General features: G+C 44.5%; 1 protein-coding gene across 1 annotated transcript in view; it reads right to left on the reverse strand.

The window, feature by feature from the left end:
* The window catches only part of KCNE2 (potassium voltage-gated channel subfamily E regulatory subunit 2), a 171,573-nt gene that overhangs the window by 41,124 nt on the left and 106,212 nt on the right, over window positions 1-24,237 (reverse strand). The window contains exon 2 of the mRNA XM_045501462.1: window positions 9,232-9,365. Coding sequence (XP_045357418.1) covers window positions 9,232-9,286 — 55 coding nt within the window. The 5' untranslated portion in view covers window positions 9,287-9,365. The remainder of the gene's footprint in view (window positions 1-9,231; window positions 9,366-24,237) is intronic.

Consider the following 24,237-nt stretch of genomic DNA (forward strand, 5'->3'; position numbering starts at 1 on the left):
GTTTGACCGGACTCAGCATACCTATTGAAAAGCAAACATGAGGCGGACTTGGTCCAGTTTGAAGGTCATAGAGCAGCTGACTGAATATAATGCTTCATAATGGAAGGGGACGAAGGGAATCAGCTAAGCTTAGGACAACTGTCAGCTCGTCGATCTGACGCTGTGACCAGAAGTGGTCATGCACGGTGCTGCAGGCCAGTGACTACGCTCCAGTGCAGTGTCGATGACCCACGCACCGATTCCCCATATAACTTTGGACAAATCACCTACTTCTCTGGGTCTCACTTTCCTCCTCTGTAAAAGAGCCACCCTGCATCCTCAGAGATTTCGTCTGTTCTCTCCACCGTTTTCAGTGTTTTGTCCTTGGCTACTGGCATATTATTGTTAAATGCAAAGTGCTACAGCTGTCGATTGACCAAACCATGAGGACGTGTTGTCCGGTTAGCGTGGGTTTGGTGAAACGAGCATGCCTATACCCTGTTGGTGAGGCTATGATTCTAGAGGACAATGTGACAATAAGTAACAAAAGCCTTGAGAAAATTTTTGTAGCTGTGACGCAGCGATCCCATTTCTAGACGTTTAGCTGGGAAATAATCCCAGGCATGTGAAAAGATACGTAGGCAATGATGGATGTTCATAACTAGGAGAAAATTGGAAACAAATGCCAAACAATAGGAGATGATTATCTAAATTATGATACATTCACACAATAGAATACCATGTGTAAAATTATCCATAAAATTATACTGTAGGCGCACATTTATTGCCACGAGGAAATGTGTATAATATTACGCAGGACAGGGGGTTACAATGAGACCTGATCTTTGCAACATTATTTGTTCCATTTATAAGAATAAAAAATAAAGGAGAAGGATGGCGTGAGGGTAGAGGTGGTTTTCATTTGCTTCTTTGTGCTTCTCTGTGTTTCCTGAGTTTTGTGCAATGAATGTGAACTATGTTTGCAATCACGTTTTTAAATACGTCTTTTATAGAGGGCATTTTTCACCCAGCTCCTCTTTGTATTCTGATGCCAATTAATCTCTCCGAAATATGTCAGTAGGTGCTTCCTCGACAAAGGGTCTTTGTCTCTGCCTGGCTCTCAGTCTTCCGGAATGTGGCTTTCCTGGATGTTGAGGAACTTCAGGTGGGTTTTGGTCACATGGTCACATGGTTGGGATGTTTCCGGAGAGAAAGGTGAGAGGGGCTGGGGGTGGCTCCATCAGATCGGAGGACAGAGTGAAAAGAGTTCAGCAAGAGCTGTCTTCTCTCCACCACTGCTAAGTTCAGCGTAAGAACCTCCAGCTCTACAAACAGGGACCAGAGTGGGTGACTGTCCATCAGGATTAGGCAGCCGGTAATATTTTTGGAAACGAAATTGCAAAGCATTATGTCTACATGCCGACCATGGAAGCGGCTCCCCTCTCTAGCGGATCGCCAGCTTTCCCGGCTTCAGAAATCTTGTGGCGTCTCTTCAGCGGATCCACTACATTCGACTGGTTTCGAGCAAATCACCAAGGCCAGTGAGATTCAGGGGGAGAGCAATTAGACGCTGTCTCTTGGTGGCAGAGTGGCAGGGCCACATTACGGAAGAGGGCAGGAGGTGACGTCTGTTGCGTCTGCCTGGCGCAAGGCCTTCTGGAAAGGAACAGCTGGTGCCTGTCGACATGTGGATCTATTGGTCTGGCATTTCCAGGCCTTCTAGTTTTCAGGAGCAGCCTGCAAAAGTCTTGAGTTTTATCTGAAATCGTTTCTTTTTTCATCTTGGCGGCAAATTCCAAACACGTTAAGAACACTTCAGAGCCGCTGGCCGATGTCACTTTTTCCATGTTTCCCCTTATCTCCTCGTGAGAGCCCCTGCCCCTTCTTTAAGTGGTGGTGCTTCTATTTACCCCATAAACACAAGTTTTCAGCTTTGCCATGGAGTGGGGGGGGGGAGGTGACAGAGGATGCTGCTTAGAAAAGGGATGGTGCTGAGGGCAGGGGGAAGATGATGACGACGACCCTGGGCAGGACACCAGGGAGGACCAGGCTTCTAGAGCAGAGGACGGCGAGGCAGGCTGAGGTCATCCTTGATCAGGAGAAGAGGTCTTCTTCTCTGAAGGGAAGGAAGGAAGGAGGAAAAGAGGAGGGGGGTTCTCCCAAGGTGTCCCAGCCCTTTGTTGAGTGTGGATTATGGCCATCGGGAAGCCCAACGATGATCCTCTTTGGTGCTTACCTTCTAAGCGGGTCCCCCTGTCTTCTCTGTGGGGCCTAGGCATGTGCCGAGAATGTGGCCCAGGGGAGTCCCAGGGGTAGGAGGAGCCACCGTGGGCAGGGTTCTGGGGGCTCTCTGGTGTTGCTCATCAGCCACGTAGGAATTTCTGAGCACAACCCTGCGAGCAGGCACCCACGAACAGGGACCTTTTGATGCTTGGGGGCAGGGATGCAGGGACACTGAACATGATTCTGGGCTGAAGATTAGGGCAGAGGAAGGCCAATGGAGTGAGGTTATGAGTGGCTTCTAAATAGTGGCTCCAGGAGAAGGCCAGTGGAGCCCGGGGTGAGGACATGCTCAGGGCACAGTCTCCTCTTAAGAAGCTTGGGGAACACTTATGATTGACCCCAGAGGCCATGCCCACCTGCCGGTTCTGCCACGGGCCAGCTCTGTCCCTGCACCCATAGCCAGCTGAGTGACAGGGCTCCCTGGTCAAGAGACAACGTGGGCCTGTACCTCTGGGGGAAAAAGTGCCACAAACTGTCAACTCCCACTTTAAGGAACCGGTACAGAATTGATGATGCTAACCAACTCTTGGTTTAAAAAGAGAAATAAAGTATGTGACTACTGTATTTATTCCAGTTATTAAGGACCTGAAGGAAAATTAACAGCTGCAACTTAACTGGGCAGAATGTATGATTTAACATGCTATAGCCGTATAACCAGCAAGGGCTTTATTGAAACTCCCGGGTTGTTTTTTTCTTTAGGAGACTGCTGTCAGAATCAGGCTATAACAGAACACGCAAAGATTCACAGAGAAGAATATTCGAATGCGTCCGTCGGTGAACAAAAAAGGCTAAACATATACTCAAAAGCAAGAGAACAATTTTTCTGAGCCTATAGATCTAGAAAAGCACATCAGCTCTCTATTGGCTACCTTATGTAAGAGTATTCAGAAAGTTGCTTTGTCTCTGTGAAATAAGGCATACCTTCCCAAATTTCATTTCCAAACTTAAATTTGAACCTGGACTAAAATTTAATTCCCCACTCACCATGCTATGCATCTGTTGGAAGAAAATTTGAAACAAATTTTCTATTGTACGGCAAAATCAATGCCAATTCGTCCTGGTGTTTCTAATCAACATGCCTTATTTTCTTCTCTGTTCCCATAACTTATAATTATTTGTGGTACACTCCAAACAAACCCTTCTGTTCTTCTCCTTAGTGTCTCCTTCTGGCTTGCAATTTATATATGTGGAAGTCATTTGAGGCTGGAGATCACTGATCTATCACTGGGAAATTCTCTGGGTCTTGAAGACCCCTTGCCATTCAAGAAAATCGGAGCTCTATCCCTTGGCTCCTGATAGCTCAGGTAGAATATCTTAGGGATTAAAATTTTAATTAGAAGTGAAACACGGAGCCATACGGTTTCTCAAATTGGACTTTGAGAAAACAAATCATCGTCTTGGTGCCACCGCTGTTCCCTGCTAAAATAATTTCCACAAATGCTGGAGGACTCAAATAGTTGATTCTTGCTCAGAAATCTCATCCAATAACTTAACATTGGCACATTCCCACCTGGGCCTTCGGCGTGAGGCTGCCTCTCACCCAGCCCTGACATTCTCCCATTCTCGATCCCTTTGGGGTTGTTTAAAATATATAGGCATATTTTCAGCTTGAAAATATTGAAAACATTTCCAATAAGTTTTTATAATTATTGAGGTTGAGTTTTGGAGAGCAAGCTTCTCAAGTGGGCATCAGACCAGGGAAATTCTTGAGAAACCAGCCAGACCTCCTGCACCTGAAATGCTGGAGGCAGAGTGGGGACTGAAGCTAAAGTTCATGTCCACAGCAATCACAACCCAGAACCTTCCTGCTTGCCTTCATCTCTTCCTTAATCTAAACGATGCGAGTCAAGGGGCAGCAACCCAGAACTAAGGAGCCAGGCACTCTCCACTGCTTAATTTAGGCAATTATGTGGTTGAGTCAAAAGACGACAGAAAGACCCAGAAAAACACTCACAGCAAGATAATCCATTGCATATTAGCGACTGGGTTGGAATCTCTTTTCCTCTGGCTGTAGTGGACCCAGGTGATGTGAATTGGTAATACGCTTTCATATTACAATTTTTCCCAGTGCTGAGTAGAGAAATGTGATTTTGTGGTCTCTCAAGCCATTCAACACCACTGCTTCTTGGCAAACAGAAAAATGCTTTCCTGCAGCACTCATTTCTATATCCCACTGGACTGAATTTGCACAACTAAGAAGAAAAGCCCCACAAACTCATGAGATGCTGCATGGCCGTTAGGTTTCCACCGGTCTTCAATCTTTCTCCATTGTATCTCCAAAAATGTCAACGAGTGTTGTGAAATCTTCCACACAAAACCGATTTTAATTCACTCTAGTCAAAAACAAATAAACATACCGCAATTTGGGGCGGGGGGAGGGGTGGTAAGGGAAAGGTTGTGAAATAATCGTTTTCCATCGTAGGTGGTCACCACACCCCCAAAGTTAGGGACGCTGCCTGGGAAATACTATCTGAAGATTTATTTACCTGCTTGTTCGATGTCAGGATTAGAAAACAGACTTACAACTGAAAGGAGGGGCAGACAGAGTCTGGTAAGGGGGAAAGCAAGACTGTGAGCAGGAAATGGCTCTGAGATAAGATGGCAACAGGTGGGGCCGGGGAGTGGGGTTTTAAGAAGACAGCATTGTCCAAAGAGGGAACTATGGGGGCAGGGGCAGAGCTATGGAGAGAGCGTTAAAGGAGGCTTAGACCCCCTCTCTCCATTCGGGCCACGCACAGACCTTTGAGAAGGATCAAGTTTTGTCAGTCACTTTGCAATTTAGAAAAATTAAGCCACCCCTTCCCTTACCCTTCCTCCTTTATTTTCCTCTGCATTCGAAGACAAATTGAAGTGATTTCTAAAGAGAAGTTGTAAAAAGAAGTGGTATAGGGGCGCCTGGGTGGCACAGTCGGTTGGGCGTCCGACTTCAGCCAGGTCACGATCTCACGGTCCGTGAGTTCGAGCCCCGCGTCGGGCTCTGGGCTGATGGCTCAGAGCCTGGAGCCTGTTTCCGATTCTGTGTCTCCCTCTCTCTCTGCCCCTCCCCCATTCATGTTCTGTCTCTCTCTGTCCCAAAAATAAAAAAAATAAAAAACGTTGAAAAAAAAAATTTTAAAAAAATAAAAAATAAATAAAAAAAAAGAAGTGGTATAATATCTAAAATATAATTTCGGAGAGATCTAATGTGAAATAAAACTATTTTATAAGACGAGCACAACCCAATTACCTTTCTTAAAGCAATACTGCTTTCTCTGCTGTATCACCTTGGAAAGGGCCTCTCTGCTCCTGATTGGTTAGACCTGTAGACCTGCGGATATGCAGCCAGGATGTACCCATAAGGCATCGCACCCATAGTCCGTTTTGACTGGTTGATACAAGCCATTAAATATTTTTATCAGTGATATGGATGCTTTCCCAATCTGAGAGGGGTGAGGTTTAGAACACAACAAAATGAAGAACATTTGAGTTCCAGGAGGTTGAGTTGGAATCCCTGTTCCATTACTAACAGTGGGAACTTGACCTTCCTTTCCTCCCTTCCCCTTTCCTCTTTCCACAGTGATACATAACATCTCAGGTAACTTAAACAGCATCAACCAATAACCTCTCAAACTGGAATGCCAACAGCCTTTCTTGTCCATTGGTCGCTTTTCAAGCTGGTGAAAAAGAAGCCAACCAATAAACACCAATACAGTAGGGTCTGTGTCTCCAGAGGCCTTTACCTTTAAGATAAACTTTCCTAAGTCAGTATTCGGATCCCTTTGTCAGTCCACATTGGCACTGAAATTGGCAAGGCATTGCTATTCTCTTATAAAATATACAATGTCCTTAACAAGGAGATTATGTAGCTTCCTCTTATGTCTGTTGAGGTATCAGTTTGTAGCCAGGCATCCGGTTCCCCTTTGTATCTTCGTCCTTTCAAGTCTGATAAGGATTGCTCATCAATTATGTACTTCTCCCTCCCGGGGTTGGTGTGGAGGTGGGGAGTCCTTTGCCTCCAAGCCCAGAGAAAAATTCACTACCTGAGATAGGCCAAGCTCTCCGTGTTGTCACGTTAGTTTCTTCCATATTATGAAAGAGAATTTTCAAAGCTCAGTTTCACAGCCTGTTGGAGTTTTATGGTGACGTCTCCGGGTGATGCTCACGTTTGCGTTTGCATAAAAAGCTCTTTATATTTTTATGTATAAAAACTTGTAAATGCAGGATAGCTGTCTTCACATTTTGAAGGACATTCCTGTCAAAGGAGCACTGGATTTCAGCTCTGTTGCTCCAGAAGGAAGAAATGGAACCAATGGGTGGAGTCTACAGGAACAGATTTCTTCTCAAAGTTAGAAAGCATTTTCCTTAATGGTTTGAGCTGCTGACAAATGAATGGAACCACTTGCTTCAGAACAGTAGGGCTAGTCACTGGCACTAGAAGAAGACACCCTTAACACATTTCAAGAGACTGGACACCATTCATGAGGGAAGTGAAAAGGGGCTTTGGCACCAAATGATCACTACGGGTCTTTCCAATTCAAAGACCCCTGGGACCTCCCAACTTTGAGGAGTCGGTTGGAGAGTGGAAGTTAGCCCACTCTGTAGAACACGGCATACTCACGAGAATACTTGTCTTCTTTTGCTCAAGTCTTCCTTTACTTCTTTTAGTAGAGTTTTATAGCTTATGATTGTATTTATATAAATACCAGGGCTTTTTTGTTTGGTTTGGCTTCTGCTTTCCGAGATTTAAAAGTTACAGTAAAATAAAGGAGTAACTTAGACTTCCATATTTCCGCAATTCAGAATGAACAGATGTTAGCTTTTTTGTCTTATTTGCTTCTTATCAATTTTTTGGAAGAGAAAAAGAAGGAAGGAAGGAAGGAAGGAAGGAAGGAAGGAAGGAAGGAAGGGAAGGAGGGAGGGAGGGAGGGAGGAAAGGGGAGGAGCGAGCCAAGGAGCGATATTAACCAGTGTCCCCAAACCAGTAACTCCCCACCTATTCATCTTGACATCCCTCTAGAGACAAAAATGTTCTTGTATTACTTTAAAAAGTTTTATTGTTAGATCGATGCGCATCTGTTAAAACACACACGCGTGCACACACACGGTATAGTTTGGTTTTTAGCGCATACAAGTACAAATGCCATCAATCTGCATCTTGCTGTTACACTCTACCTTCTGTTTGTAACATCTACTAGGGACGATATAGACCAATTTTATTTATTATTTTTAATTGCTGTCTGGTATCTCATCATAGAGAATACCACATTTTCTGTATTCCTGTATTGGGAGATGTTTCAGTCACTTACTTTTTGTCCCTGCCATTACAAAAACATGCTGCACTGACACTGTTGTGTGCAAGATGCTTATGATACTATGCAGGAGGCTGTCTAGTGTGTATCCCAAAGCACGATTTCTAGCACACAGGGTAAACACGGTTTCCTAGCTGCCACCAAACTTTTCTCCTCGGGGCTTTTACCAATTCACATTTCCAGCAACAATTTATTATTTCTCCTACAACCTCGCCAACAGTTGAGATAGCCTGCCCCTTAAATTTTACGAATACAATGAATGGAAAGTGGTCTCCTTTTGTGTTGTTTCTTTGCCTTCTCTGGGCTTAAACATCGTTTTTGTTTGTTTCCTTATTTGTTGGCCCTTCACATCTCCTTTTCAGACAACTGGTTCATTTTTTTCTACTTTTTTTATTTTGTGTTTTTGTATGTTCATTCCTAGTCTATTAAATGTGTCTCCTAGTCTGTTTTTAATCTTTGGCCAATAGAAGGCTACATGCTTTTTCTGTACAGAATTTTAAAATTTGACATAGTTAAATCTATCTTTTTCTTTATTGTTGGGACTTTATACATTTTTTTTTTTTTTTTTTTAGGTTTCCTCTACTCTAAGATCATGTAGGTGTTGTTCTTTATTTTCTTTATTAGTTTTTGAAGTGTGTTTTTTCACATTTAGGTCTATAACCCATCCGGTGATGTATGTGTAAAGTGTATGGTGTGAAGTAGGGATTTGATTGCATTTATACAGCCTTCCCTCCCCTCCACCCCCAACTGCCCAATCCCATAAGATTTTCCTAGGATTGTTTCTGCCATTCCAGAGCTGGCCTGTCCTCATCTTAGTTTAATGGTCTCTGCAACATATTCTTGTGGGCCAGAAGGTGACAAAGCGAGACAGTTCCAATGGACTCATATCATAGTACACTTGAGTGTACCGAAGCAGAAAGAACGTGGAATTATGGTGAATAGTCTTGACGTGTCACTTCAGTGGTCTACACAGTCTGATCTGTTTGGCTGGCACAGACTCTCTCCCACCTGTAGCTAGTATAGAGGTTACGGGTTGGAATGTGTCTCCCCCACGATTCATACGTTGGAGCCCGAACCCCCGGTACCAGGGAAATGACCAGAAATCGGGCCTGTGAAAAGGTAATTAAGTTAGGGGCTGCTGGGTGGCTCAGCGAGTTAAGTGTCAGACTCTTGATTTCAGCTCAGGTCATGATCTCACAGTTCCCGAGATGGAGCCCCGTGACGGGCTTTGCACTCACAGTGCAGAGCCTGCTTGGGATTCTCGCTCTCCTCTCTCTCTGCTCCTCCCCTGCTCATGCTGCTCTCTCTCTCTCTCTCAAAATAAATACACTTAAAAGGTAATTAAGTTCAAATTGTTTTTTGGTAATTTTAGGACGGGTCCTCATCCAATATTACTGGTGTCCTTACAGGCCGCCCGCAAGACAAGCAGAAAGGTCTCAGGAGATACCTTTCTCTTAGGCTTCCAGCCTCTAGACCTGTGAGAAAATAAATTTCTGTTGTTTAAGCTCCCAGTCTGTGGCACTTTGTATCAGCAGTCCTAGAACACTAATACTGTAGGATAATCCCCAACAAAGATGTATGAAGACGTCAGTGATTAGATAGATTCAAGCCTCTCGCCATGTATGTTTCACTTAGCATAAGTACGTGAAAAATCCGCAAACAATTCTACTATGAGCGTCACCCGAACAGGGGGGACGGCGGTCGGGGAAACCGTATGAAGATTCACGCGGAGCCATCAATTTGTCAACTCATTCCTCTCTCAAGCTAGCAGGCGTGATCTGATTGCTCGCAATAGGTTGTATTAGTTTCTTACTGCTGCAAAAACAAATGAAAACAAACTTAGTAGCTTAAAACAAATTTAGCGTCTTCCCGCGTGGGAAGTAAGAAATCCTGAAATAGGGGTGTGGGCGAGGCCGTGCTCCACGCTTCTGGAGGCCACAGAAGAGAACTCACTCTCGTGCCCTTTTCAAGTATCTAGAGGCCACCTGGGTCCCTTGGCTTAATGCTTCTTCCTCTGTCGTTACAGTCACCACTCTAGCCTTTGATTCTGCCTTCACATCTCCTTTTCAGATTCTGACCCTCCAGCCTCCCTCTTGGGAGGACCTTTCTAACTCACTGGGCCTGCCTGCATAATCCAGGGTGATCTCAAAAACCTTAACGTAATCCCATCTGCACAGTCCCTTTTTTGCCGTGTATGGTAACTCACTCACAGGTTCAAGGGAACATCCTCGGGGGGCCATTATCCTGTCTACCACAGTTGCAAAACAGTTCAGGAGAGCAATTTTATAAGAAAATAATTCTGTTGTGTTCAAAAGTAGAGAATTTTTAAAAGAATGGAAGTCCTGAAAGGCTTCCTGCTTCTTAACTCAAGGGAAGAGTCTTTAAATTGAGTTTTGAAAATTGTCTATTAGTACCCGAAGTTTTTCAAAATAGTTTTTAAGTCCTTGTTAAACTTAAAAGGTGTTGTTTTGGTTAATTTTCTTTGTTTGGGTTGAGCCCCGTGTTGAGCTTTTTTCCACATTCAGTTGGATTCCATCTGCCAATGTGCAAATGGGGCTGTTTCCACTTAGGAGATTTTCTCCCATGTGCAGCCTCGAGGCAGAAGTGTCCCAAACTACTGCTGATCTCTTCAGGCAGCTTATGCAACACGGAGAGTCAGGCTCCAAGTTAGAAGGGTGAAGCTGTTGGGGCCGGAAGGGAACCAACACTCCTCTGGCCCAACATGACTCAGTTCCTTCACCGCGCCTGTCACTGACCCTCCCGGGCAGCTGCAGGCAGCACGTTCTTGCCCCTAAAGCCCTGCAGTGTCACATGGGGGAAGTGAGTGTCATCGGCTGACAGCGCTAAATTATGACCTGCGTTGGGCATTGCGGATGCGTGGGTGGGAAAGCAGCCTGCAGGCAGCCTGAGATGAACACACGTGGGCACTTGCCAGAAGCCATACCGGGAGTTTCAGATACAGACAGATCCCGACCGCTTGCAGCTGACTGATGGAGGAGGGAGGGCTGATTGTTCTGGAAGGCTGTTCCATTCCCAGGGGACATGTGTTAGAACAATTAACTCCCCAGGCTCTCAAGAGAACATGTTTATCAGCAGCTACTGCTTGTATTCCAGAATGGCAAGCTGCCTCAGTCGTCTGTCTGTGTGTATCTATAATAGATGTGAGCTCTGACTGTGCACACGCACATAATCGTGCAAGTGTATGCCGGGCATGTGTGCATCAATGCATGCCTGCCGATCTGTCTCCTTCTGTGCATTTGTTGTTGCACGTGCTAGTGCGTGCCTGTGTGTGGGTCCTGCTTTTCACTAAGACTCAAGAGAGGCCACAGGTGGGATCGTCCAGCTTCCCGGCCAGCCTCTCCCTGCTCACTCTGACACTCCCAGGGGTGCAGATTTCTGTCCAACGCATCAGCTTTCCCAGAAAGGCACCCTGGCCATTCTTGGGGAGGCAGGAAATGCCATATGGCCTGAGTTCTCTTCTTGTTCCCCCTCATCCTTCACAGAAGCGATGTCCCAGGCTTGTGGTCTCGTTTTGTTCTTTTTCTTTTTTTAATTGATAAGCTTTATTTTTAAGAGAAGTTTGACATTCGCAGCAAAACTGAGCAGAAAGTTCAGAGAATTTTCATATAGCCCTTGTCCCTACATATGCACAGCCTCTCCCGTTATCAAATCTGGCACCAGAGTGGCACATTTGTTAGAATCCATGAACCAACGGGGACACATCATTATCACTCAAGGCCCATAATTTACGTTAGGGTTCGCTCTTGGTGTTACGCATTCCATGAGTTTTGACAAATGTACATCACAGGTATCCACCATTAGAATATCACACAGAGTAGTTTCGCTGCCCCAAGAATCTTCTGTGCTCTACCCATTCATCTCTCTCCCTGATCCAAGCCCTGGCATCCCCTGATTTTTTTCCAGTCTCCATAGTTATGCTTCTCCAGAATGTCATACGGTTGGAATTGTACAGTCCATAGCCTTTTCAGATGGGCTTCTTTCACATAATAATTTGCTGAATTTAAGTCTCCTCCCTGTCTCTTCAGGGCTTGATAGCTCATTTCTTTTTATTGCTGAATAATATTCCATCGTCCCATGGACCATAGTTTCTCCAATCCCCGACTGAAGGACATCTTAGTTATTTCCAAGTTTTGGCAATTCTGAATAAAGTTGCTATAAACGCTCATGTGCAGGTTTGTGTGTGGACAGAAGTTTTCAACTCATTTGGGTAAACACCAGGAAGCTTGGTTGCTGGATCGTGTGTAAGAAAATGCCAAAGTGTACGGGCTCTTTTTAAACTTAGCATTTCTGCTTGACTTTATTTTCCACAAGACTATTTATTAATATGCAGTAGGCACTTGAAATCCTCATGGGATGGCACTCTTGCTTCTTCCAGAATTCCCCAACTCAAGAATGTGGAAAATTTGTCCAGGCTCCTGGCGTCTTCCCGAATCACATTTCCATCGGGAGTTAAGTGCTTCCTGCACATCCTTGCACACCACGATCTAACTGCCTCCCCACTTTTACAAAACTTCGAGCTTTTACTTGGTGGCCATTTTTCACATACACAAAAATAACTTCTCGTTGCTTTATAATTCAAAAGACTTACTCTGTAGCGTTAGTCAAGGAGAGGAGGTCAATAGGCTGCCCTAGGACGAGGCTGTCAGTGGGTGGGAGGATAATCTAGGCACATTCATGAAGCCGAAAGATTTGTCCCCAGTACAAACCCCATGGCGTAGTCGGTTCATATTGATGCCTCAGCAAAAGGACAAGTTGCAATCTGATGTGGGCCTTCTGAATCACACAGGGAAACTCAAACCCACAAATGATGAGTCCACAAATTCCATACGGTACCTTTCAAAAAATTTTTATGAAATAGATTCATATTATTAACTTGGTCTAATCTGAGAAACATTTCATTAGTCTGTTCTCAGCTTGCACAGTAGCCTGATGACAGTATAACTCTAAGAATGCAGAGAACAATATAAAAATCACTGATTCATTCATTTAAAAAAGTGTATCGAGTCCTGGTTCTGTTTGTTTCTCCATTTAGAGATGAGGAAGTTGTCTCTGATGTCTCCGGTAACACAGTGACACCACCACTAAACAGCCTGCTTAACATGCTGGAGATGATATTAATTAAAATATATATATGTTTAAAGCACAGCTGAACCAGCATCAGAACAAGGCATTCCTAAGAGATCAGAAATCTTGAGAAAGCATGAATCCAGAGAGGAGAACTAATGCTGGAGGCAGTGATTACCTGTGGGGGCATGGCCATTTCTTGGTGACCTAGCCCAGGCTTTAATGGGTCATGCAGGCACCAGGGACAGGCAGGGTGAGGAGGGGACTGGGAGACCCCTCACATAAAGCCAGGACCACTAAAGAACAATATGCTGAAGAACTGAACCAGGGCAAAAGAACCTGCCCCTCTGAGGGGCCCTTTGGTTGCAGGAGGAAAGAAAAATGTCTCCCAAGAATTTCTAATAGTGAGCCAAAATTCATACTGCTTGGCTGGCTCTAAAGCCAGCAATTTATTTCACGTGATAACATGTTGGGACTACCCCCGTGCCCCTGAAAGAAGCAAATGTAACACCTCAAAGAATCATCACAGGAAAGATTTTAAGAAATATGAGCTCAGGATCAAAATTCACCAAACTCATGAAAGAGTAAGCCACCATTAATGAAAATCAAGAGAAATCATAAACCATAGAATCAGACCTGCAAAGATTGCAGCTACTGGAAATACCAGCAGAGAATGTGACATCAATTTATGTAAAAATACTTAAAGAAAGAAATAAGGGGATTGAATGTAAGGTGAGGATTAATGGGCATCAAAATACATCAGGCAGGTTTGATAAGGAACCAAAAAGTACTGTCAGAAATGGAAAGTCAGTGTGGATACAGCACAGAGAAACAGGTAAAAAATATAAAAGTAGTTAAGAGGAATAGGACGAAGGGGGACGATCTAACTTTACCAGGTGAGAGTTGCATGAATAGGTAACAGGAATGATGTGGAAAAAGCAGGATTTTAAAAGGTAATAACCATGAATTTCACAGAACCAATGAAAGACATCAACCTTCAGATTCAGAAGGCCTAAAGAACACCAAATCAGATAATTTAAAAAAAAAAAAATCCTCACTTAGGGGCAACTGGCTGGCTTAGTTGGTTAAGTGCCCCACTCGATCTCAGCGGAGGTCTTGATCTCAGGGTCTTGAGTTCAAGCCCCACACTGGACTCTGTGCTGGGTGTAAAGACTACTTAAAAAAAAAAATCCTCACTTAGGTATCTTGGCAGTAAAACTGTGGACCAAGGGTCAGCAGTTTGGCCCATGGACCAAATCCTGCCTGCCACCTACATACAATTTTAAGGGAACACAGCCACGCCATTTGTTTACATATCATTTATGGCTACTTTTGTGCTATAGTAGCAGAGTTGAGTAGTTACAACAGAGACTGTATGGCCCACAAGGCTAGCAATATTTATTAAATGGCCCTTACCTGAAGACGTTTGCCTACCCCTGTTGCAGAACATCAAGGCAAAGAGAAGGCATAATGATTATTCATATTTATGGTGAATTGGCAGAATGACTAAGATTTCCTCTTAGATCTCTTGAGCAATAGTCCTCAAACTTGGTCTCAGAACAAGGGTCAGCAGCCTCAGCATCACCTGGGAATTTGTCAAAAGCGTAAACATCTTTTTTTTTTTTTTTTTTTAATGGATGGCTGATTTCATTTTGCTTACTTCTCTTTCACGTCTATATTTTCCACACTTAATATATTTTACTTTTTAATAAAAAATTGGAAGTTCCTTAAAAATAATGATTCCAAGGATTAAGGTTAACAGAGCATTCCTAAGTGGAAAAGAAATATCATTGCCTGCCCTTACCCCCAAAGATCCCACCTAACAGGTCTGCAAGGAGACTGGGCATTGGCATTAAAAAAAATCCCCTCCCTCATTCAGGTGAGAACCATTGTGCCTGCCTCATTTGATCACTGGTAAAGCGGGCATGGAGAAAATCTGAAGAACTCCCAAAGCTTTGTCCATGTCATGTATGGTATTCTTGATTGTGCAAACTATATAAGAACAAGGGCCACTTGGGGTGCAGGGGACTGTTTTGCTGACTTATCTGAACCTCTCAAATAAGCCCAAACTAAGTCTGACTTACCTTTCCTTTATCCCTTCCCCACCCTGTCCACCACCATCTTTCTCCTGGAAGAGGAACTACCAAGGAGTGAAGTAAGGAAATATCAAGCCATTCAGGTGGGTGGAGAAACAAGTTTTGTGAACAGTCAGTTTTGTTGTAAACAATTCTGGGATAAGAAGGGTTTGGGTAATGCCCGCTACACCAGCAGGGGAAGAAGGAACTGAGCCTCGATGAGTTAAGAAACTTTGACCCGGTTCCTCTGCATTGCGGGTGCATGGGATGGGGGCAAGCAGGGGACAGAGGATTCATGCCAAAGTTCTCACAAATGTGGGGTGCTAGAAGGGGAAGGCTGACATCTTCTTTATTCACCCGTGATGACAATGACCTCTGCTGAAAGACATACTTCCCAGGCATACCTACTGAAAGCCTGCCCAACCTGCACCCACCCGCTTTACAGTGTCTCAGCACAGATACCTCCCCCAGCAGACAAGGCCACAACCTGAAACCCAGGTGACATCAAATCACTACCGTCTTCTTAGCTTTTAGGTGAAAGGGGCAATTAGGACCAAATGCTTCTTTGGCAGAGGATAGTAAAATTCAGGGGGAGAGGAAGAAGGGGCCAGGAAAAGGCTGAGAACACTGCTTCTCAAGCCGTACATGTGCACACAAGCCATGTGGGGATCTTGTTAACCTGCGGATTGGATCTGAATGGATCTGGGTGGAGCCTGAGATTCTGCATTTCTAACAGTTTCGCAGGTGAATCTGATGCGACTGGTCCTCAGACCACATTTTGAGTGGCAAGAATCTAAGGCTTGCTCCCAGGGCTGGTTCCCTTGAAAACCATTCCCCACATGGTGTCCAGACCCCCTGCAGCTTCTAGCTGCTGGCAGCAAGAACATGTAGGGGTGGACGTTGAGATGCACTCAAGATTGGCCCTCTATAGTTTGCTCAAATGTAGGGACTGACTGATGTTCCCAAGCTTGGCAAAATACCACTTGCCTAAAAAAGAATCCTGGGAGTTTATCGAGTTTCTCACCTAAAATTTCAAAATAACATAATGTGGAACCACCATGAAAACAAGTGGTTTTTATAATAGGGAAGCCCACAAAATGGCCACAGTAATTTACATCTTCATGGTTTATAGGCAAAAAGTCTTCAACTTGAGCTGAGGGAGAAGTAAAATAAATAACTGGGGTTCTTTTACCACTCACCAAGATACTTATGCACTTAAAAGACTGATGCTAGAAACCACATTCTCATCCATTCTGAGTTTCCACCCATTCCCTTGGAGCTGTATCTGGTGGCTGTATTGTAATGCCACTGTGAATATTTGTTTAAAGCTCACCGCACATTTATGGGGACCAGATTTGGTTCCCCGCAGAAACCTTGCATGAGGCAATTGAGAAAAATAATTGTCACGAGCAAGGTTTGGGCAGCAGGGAGAATGAGAGGGTTGTAGGGAACTAGAACTGGAAGACAGGCAGACCCCCAGGGTCAGAGGACTCCACACAAGGAGTTAAACTCAGGTCCAGGAAGTGAAGAACCCTGAATCCAGAAAGCTGACCTGAATCTGAGTCTTTTTGTCTAAGGCAGAGCTCAGGACAGCTGCAAGAGGTATGGGGTCATGCAGGGTGAGAGCTCACTGGGACAGGGTTGGGAAATGGTCAGTGTGGGAAACAGGATGAAGAGAAAAGCATTAGGTGAGTAAGAAGCCTCCTGGTACAAACTCCTTCTGATCAGGCAGACGTGGGGACTGGTTCCCAAGGATCACTGATGCCAGGAAAGGCCAGCTGCCAGGTGACCTGTCCCTAGGAAATGAGGTACCTCCTTTGACAACTCCACCAGGAGTCCGTTCTCTCTCCTGACCATCCTGGGCATGGATATGGAGTCTTCTAGGCTGTTCCTCAAGCACTGACACACAAGACCTGATGGGTAAGAAACAGGGGCGGACCGGGTATCTGCCTGGTGGGCTAGACCAAGCAGTAAACATCATGGAGATGTGGCCCCCTGGGGACTGGGAATCCAATTCTGGAAGCTCATTCCCTGGGAGGCTGGAATACAAGCATCTGTGTTCTCACCACTGACCAGGCATTAGATGATTCCAGGGAGTTTTCAAATAAAATCTCAATGCCCTGGCTCATGCCCAGAGATTCCAACTGAATTGGTCTGGGAAGCGTCCCTGGCATTGGTATTTTTTAAACATTCTCTGGGTGATAATAAGGCTCAGTCAAGGCTGAGTTAGAGGAACGTGAACAGGGGAGATAAGCGGCTGTCTCTGCCCTTGTCACCCCCCTCTTTCTATGGAAAGGCCTCCTCTGAATGTTTAGTGTTTGACAGTCTGAGTTTTATTCATACTATCTCTTTAAAGAATAATAACCATTGGGTTTATTTATTATTTTTCCACTAAATTACTTTAAAATCCTAATTTTTCCAGAAATCTTTCAGTTATTTAACAATGACTAATCACTATGTACAAAGCACTGTTCTCCAAGGGAGAGGCACGAAGTGACAGGAGATGACAGGAGGGGGAGGACAAATGTTCAGAGCCCACGCGGGGATGTGTGTTCTCGCCTGCCCACGGCTGGGCCCACCCTCCTCCACAATGCCACCCCTCTGCCGTTGGCGGATGTCTCCCCTGGGGACCAAGATGCTCGGTAACAGGCCACAGAAGATAGGCTCCATGTGAAATGTGGATCCAGAGAAGAATCGGAACAACAATGCAAGGAATGTCCTGGGCTTAAGCATCTCCGTGAGATACCATGTCAGGACATCAGTAGGCTGCCAGCCAATGGGCTTTCCCAGGCATCCTCCCTCGACGTATTTGCTTTTTCTGAGACCACCAAACCCCAATGTAAATATCTATGAGTTCCATGCTCCACCAGGGGCTTCACAACCTTGGTCAGAATACGGTCGTGCCCACCATGACCTCTCCAGCCGGCAAACCTACGCTCACCATTCCCAGCTCCCTAGGTTCGCGTGAGTCTTCTCTGTGGATAGCCACCGACTCCTAAGTCATGTTAAGTGAGATAAGTTAGACAGAGAAAGACAAATACTGTATGATCTCACTTATATGTAGAATCTAAAGGAGCCAAACCTGCAGAAACAGAGTGAAATGGTTGGTACCTGGGGCTGGAGGTGGGGGAAATGGGGAGATGTTGGCCAGAGTGCACAAACCTATATCGTTAGAATATGTCTGAGTTCTGGAACTTGATTGTAGAGCGTGGTGATTATAGTTAATAATTACATACTTGAAAGTTGCTAAAAGAGTAGGTCTTAAATGTCCTCACCACAAAAATGCAATGCTAATTATGTGCCATGATGGAAGTATTAATGCTGTGGTGGTAATTATTTGCAGTATATCAAGTCGACTCATTGTGCACCTTAAATTTACATGATGTTATATGCCCACTATATCTCAATAAAGCTGGAAATAAATTTTTTATTTTTCATTAAAATTTTTTTTAATGTTTATTTTTGAGAGACAGACAGAGAGACAGAGACAGAGAGAGAGAGAGAGCATAAGCGTGAGTAGGGGCAGAGAGAGAGGGAGTCACAGAATCCAAAGCAGGCTCCAGGCTCTGCAATGACAGTGCACAGCCTGACGTGGGGCTTGAATTCACAAACTGTGAGATCATGACCTGAGCCAAAGTCATACATTTAACTGACTGAGCCACCCAGGTGCCCCAAAATATCAGGAAATGTTCTTGAGAATGCTCCTATTTTGTGTTCAATCTCACTGAGTATATCTGCTGTAGTTCTGGCCAAGTCATGAAGTTGGCTAGGCCCTCTACGTTTTTGTGTGCATCTCTGACTTTTGAGTCAAATGGATACACATTAATGATCCTAAGATGGGGAGATTCTCCAAGATAATACCAGTGGGCCCAATATAATCAAAGGGGTCTTAATAAGAGAAAGGCAGAAGGATCAGAATGAGAGACAGAATATATAAGGGTAGAAGCAGAAAAGGACTGATACAATTTGAAGATGGAGAAGAGGCCATGAACCTAGGAATGTGGGCAGCCCTTGCAAGCTGGAAAAGGGAAGGAAACAGATTCTCCCCTGGTGCCTCCAGAAGAAATGCAGCCCTACCAACACCTTACATTTAGCCTAGTGAAACTGATTCTGGAGTTTTGAACTCCAGAACTGTAAGGCAATACATTGATGTTGTGTTAAGCCACTGAGTTTGTGATAATTTGTTACAGCAGCAATAGGAACCTAATACTCCCTGCTTTCTGCACTTCTTGGTTTTTTTTTTTTTTTTTTTTTTTTTATTTTTGAGAGAGAGAGAGAGAGAGAGAGAGCATGCATGTGAGAGGGGGAGGGGCAGAGAGAGAGGTGGACTTAGAATCCCAAGCAGGCTCCAGGCTCTGAGCTGTCAGCACAGAGCTGAACACAGGTCTCGAACCCACGAACTGTGAGATCATGACCTGAGCCGAAGTCGGCCGTTTAACCAGCTGAGCCACCCAGGCGCCCCACCGTTGTGGTTCTTGCCCACAGTATTTTGCTTTACGAGCAACGAGCTTGCCATTCTGCCCCAGGCAACCGTTACTTTTAGGTGTGTGATCAGCTCACTTTTCCCCTGTATTTTTTCCCACTGTCCCAGATCCTAAAAACAACCGTCTTGTTGTTTTGGGCTGAAGCCACATAGAGAGGACTAGGATGTTTTCTGGAATTCCTGGCTTTGGGTTGAGCTTAGTGGACCAGGCCAAGTTGTGGGGGGTCTCAACACTGGGCGGATGCTTGGGGAAGATCTCTCTCCTCTTCTTCTCCTTCTTCCAAGCCACGCCACTTACCCTGGCTGGCTGAATTATACTTGAGTGTTTGTGCAAAGTTCTGGAAACATAGCCATTCCAGCCACAGAGGTGGCCAGGAGACTTCCCAGATTCTTCCATCCCTGCCCCCATTTCATACTTTCCATTCATTCATTCCAGTGACACTAACTGATTACCTGTCAGGGCCAGATACCGTGCTAGGTAGGCACTGGGAATGAAACTCTGAACAGGCACAGCCTGTCTCTGTATAGCAGGGTGATGGGCAGTGTGTTCTAACAGAGATGTGGGGTCACAGAGAAGGATGGGCCACTCTACCGACAACTGGATGGAATCAGTCTCTGGGACATTCTCAGAGAGGACAGGGACCTTGAGCTAGGTCTTGAGGATGAAAAGGGTTCAAGAAACAGGCAAGGAAGAAAATGGAGTGTGCTAGAGACAGCAAGTTCTGCCACTGTAGAGCCTGGACATCAAGGAGTGGCGTGGCCCAACTCAGCAATGAAAATAGGTTGGTGTGGCCAGAGCAAAGGGTATACAGGGAAATGGGAGCAAGTAGATGGAGAGGGGGGCACAGCCCCTTGGGGTCTAACAGTAATGTCAAGGGCAGAGTTCGTAAAACTGAAGCCTATTTTCCTGAACGTTTGAATTGCACAACTGAGACCCATCAGTTGGATGGGAGGGAATTCTGGAAGCACCTCTCAATGGCAGTATTTGTTGGCTGATTTAGCTAATGTAAGTGTTACATGTTAAGACTGGTGTGTCATTGAAGAGGAAAGATGGGGTAGTATTGTGGTTAGACTGTGGGTTTTGGAGTCCCACAGACATAGGCTATGACTTTCCAGCTGCGTAATTTTGGGCCGGAAGATAACTCTCTGAGCTGAAGTTTTCCCAGTGAGGTCCAAAGGTCAAAGTGAAGATTAAATTTAATAATGTATATAGGGGCACCCGGGTGGCTCAGTCGGTTGAGCTTCCAATTCAGCTCAGGTCATGATCTCACCGTCCGTGAGTTTGGGCCCCGCGTCGGGCTCTGTGCTGACAGCTCAGAGCCTGGAGCCTGTTTAGGATTCTGTGTCTCCCCCTCACTCTCTGCCCTTCCCCCGCTGACACTCTGTCTCTCTGTCTCTGGAAAATGAATAAACCTTAAAAAAAACTAAATAATGTGTGTAAGAGTGCTCAGCTTGCTACCAAGAACATAGTCATTGCTCATAAATCACAGTTGTGTATTATCATGCCCCTTAATGTCAATTGAATGTGTCACCCTATTTTCCTACCAGAGAAAGATAACAGGGAGTCGTCAACAGCTTCAGGCTGGGATTTTAATAAGGAACTGTGAGCAAAATGACAAAAGAGCCAAGAAATACAAATCCCCAGATTATAAAAAGATGCAGGTTGAAAGCATATGGGACTAACTGAAGTATTAGAAGATCCTCAATGAGTTAGGGCAAAGTTTCCAGATCTAGAACGACAGAACTTTCTCTAGCTCTTCTCAGGAAACCAAGAATACAACGGCAGGAACTGGAAGAGAGATGGAGTTATGCCATTTTCTCAAAGAATCTTCACTGACAAAAGGCAGGAGGGGCCTGGGCGGGGAATGGGGAGGAGACAAGACAGTCGCCAGCATGGTGGCATAACTGTCAAGTTCAGTCACCTGTGGAACCTGGGCTCTGTGTTCTTTGAGGGCAGGCCCTTGACTTAGGTGTCTTTGTACCTGCAGTGTCTGCTTAGGTGGCGGAGAACCAATAAATGTCGAATGGGTGGGGACCCCTGAGTGGCTCAGTTAAGCAACAGACTTTGGCTCAGGTCATGATCTCAGGGTTCGTGAGTTTGAGCCCCGTGTGGGCTGACAACTCAGAGCCTGGAGCCTGCTTTGGATTCTGTCTCCGTCTCTCTCTCTCTCTTTGTCCCTTCCTCTCTCTCTCTTTCTCTCTCAAAAATAAATAAGCATTAAAAACAACGTTGACTGGGTGAAGGAGGCATTGCTGAGTTTTTCCCCTTAACCACCTCATCTACCAATCCAGGCGTTATTCAAATGCTAATTCAGCACAGGTAAAACAGTGGATGGCTTTTTTTTTTTTTTTTTTTAACTCAAGTTAGATAACATACAGTGTGGCCTTGGCTTCAGGAGTAGAACCCAGTGATTCATCACTTACATGTAACACCCAGTGCACATCCTAAAGAGTACCCTCTTTAATGCCCATCGTTCATCTAGCCCATCCCCCCATCCACCACCCCTCTAGCAACTCTGTTTCTTCTCTGTATTTAAGAGTCTCTTACGGTTTGCCTCCCTCTGTTTTTACCTTATTTTTCCTTCCCTTTGCCTATGTTCATCTGTTGGGTTTCTCAAATTCCACATATGAATGTAATCATATGATATCTGTCTTTCTCTGAGGGACTTATTTCGCTTAACACAATACACTCTAGTTCCAATGGATGGCTTTATTTTTTTATTCTATATTTTATTTTATTTTATTTTATTTTATTTATTTATTTTTTTGCTCACACATGAACATCGTCTTTAGTTTTCATTTTTTTGAAAACTTGTAAGGATTTAATCTTGGCTAGGATTTAATCTGGCCCCTCATCAGGGCTAGGTAATTTCTAATTTTGCCTGAGATCTAAAATTCTACAATTCATTGAGTTATCCTAATATCATATTACCCTCCTTCTAGTACCCTTCATGACTACATTGGACAAGAGAGACTTGACATACAGAACTAAAACACACACACATGACTAAGCATGAGACAAAGAAGTAAAAAATGGAAAACATGTAAAGAAATTCCCTCGCTCCATTGGTGTACCTCAGTCTGGGCCCAGGTCTTTATTTTTGCCAAGATACAAATTCATTCATTCAACAAAGCATGTAATTGACCGTTTTCAAGGTCCAGTGGATGTGCAATTTCTTTTTTTTTTACCCTTTAGTGAGTTTTTTTTTTTTTTCCAATGGGTGGTTTTTTTTAAATGACACCTTCTTATCTCGATTTGAACCCCAATCATCATTCGAATTCCTCCAATCACTCAGAAACTTTGCTATTGCTCGTGACCCTCTGTCACCTGATGAGCGATGCCAGGAAGAGTCATGGTCACATGTTTAGAAGACTTTTAGAAACTGAATGAAGCATTGCCCCTCGTCTCTCATAGAATATGGACCAACAGTGAAGGACACTTAAAAATATATCTTTAATGAGAGAGAGGTGAGTAATATACTTCATTAGTTTTGAAAGACTTAGCTTTATACTTTGTGAAACAACAAAGCCTGTTTTTTAAAAAAGTTTTACTTATTTTTGAGAGAGACAAATAGAGGAAGCGGGAGAGGGGCTGAAAGAGAGGGGGATACAGGATCCAAAGCAGGCTCTGTACTGTCAGCACAGAGCCCGATGTGGGGCTCGAACTCACGAACCATGAGATCATGACCTGAGCCAGAGTTGGTGCTCAGCTGGCTGAGCCGCCCAGGCACGCCAACAAAGCCCGTCTCTAGAGGCACGGTTTTACTGGCTGGCATGGCTAAAAAAAGTTACTGCTGCAATCTGAGAGAACCAAATGGAAGGTGTGTGTGTCTGTTCGTACTTTACTGTGTCAGGATGCTCACTGTTTCCTCCTTCCCCCCAACCATGACGTCTTTCTTGAAATGGCACTAGTTTTCTTTTAACTGATGTAATAGAATTTTCCTGCAATCTAAACAGAAGGCATTGGCTTTTTAATATTTTAAACCAACAGGTTAAAAGCTCACTGAAATACTACCTCTGGAAGATTTTGGAACAGGTTAAAAAAAAGTTTCCATTATTAAAAAATGTGCAGATAGGAGTTTTTATAGTGAACACGTCATTTTCAACAACAATACTACACGGTCCTGGAATATTTCCAAACATCTGTTTTCAAACTGCTTTCTCCATAGCATGATTTACTCTGGAGAATCGGTAACTTTCTTACTCGAAGGTAAAGTATCATCTTTACCTTTAGAGATTATGTTGATTTATTGCTTCAGAAATCTCTGCCAGATAGCAAACCACTGAGAGCCACAGGCTGCAGAAAACCGCCTGAATTTGCAACACTAATCTTATGGTCAAAGCAACCGGATGCCTCCTCTCTAAGTTGTACAAATACTTCTAAGTTATTTTATGAAAGATAACCAGTAACCTCTGTGCAATACAAAACATGTTCATAATACTCCCCCTTCCATTACAGAATGGTCCAAAGAACCTCACATATTTTATTTCTTTATTTTGTAATTTTTTAATGTTTTTTTTTTTTGAGAGAGAGAGAGAGAGTGCGAGAGTCAGCATGAGCGGGGGGGAGGGGCAGAGAGAGAGGGAGACACAGAATCCAAAGCAAGATCCAGGCTCTGAGCTGTCTGCACAGAGCCCCACGCAGGGCTCAAACTCACGAACCTCAAGATCATGACCTGAGCGGAAGTCGGATGCTCAACCCACTGAGCCACCCACAGGCGCCCCTTGTCTCTCGTATTTTAAAGCCTTTTCTGTGCTTTTTAAAGTTTTTATCTATTTGTTTTGAGAGAGAGAGAGAGAGAGAGAGTGAGTGGCAGAGGGGCAGAGAGAGAATCCCAAACAGGCTCCACACTGTCAGTGCAGAGCCCGAGGCGGGGCTTGAACTCACAACCCATGAGATCATGACCTGAGCTGAAGTCAGACACTTAACTGACTGAGCCTCCCAGGCGCTCCTGTGTGTGTGTGTGTTTAACTGCTATATTTTGTTTTGAAAATTAGCTTCATCAGCGCCATCCTCTAAAACTCTTCCTTCAAGGCAGCAACA

The sequence above is a fragment of the Leopardus geoffroyi genome, chromosome C2 (assembly GCF_018350155.1).
Source record: "Leopardus geoffroyi isolate Oge1 chromosome C2, O.geoffroyi_Oge1_pat1.0, whole genome shotgun sequence".
In the NCBI taxonomy this organism is placed as follows: domain Eukaryota; kingdom Metazoa; phylum Chordata; class Mammalia; order Carnivora; family Felidae; genus Leopardus; species Leopardus geoffroyi.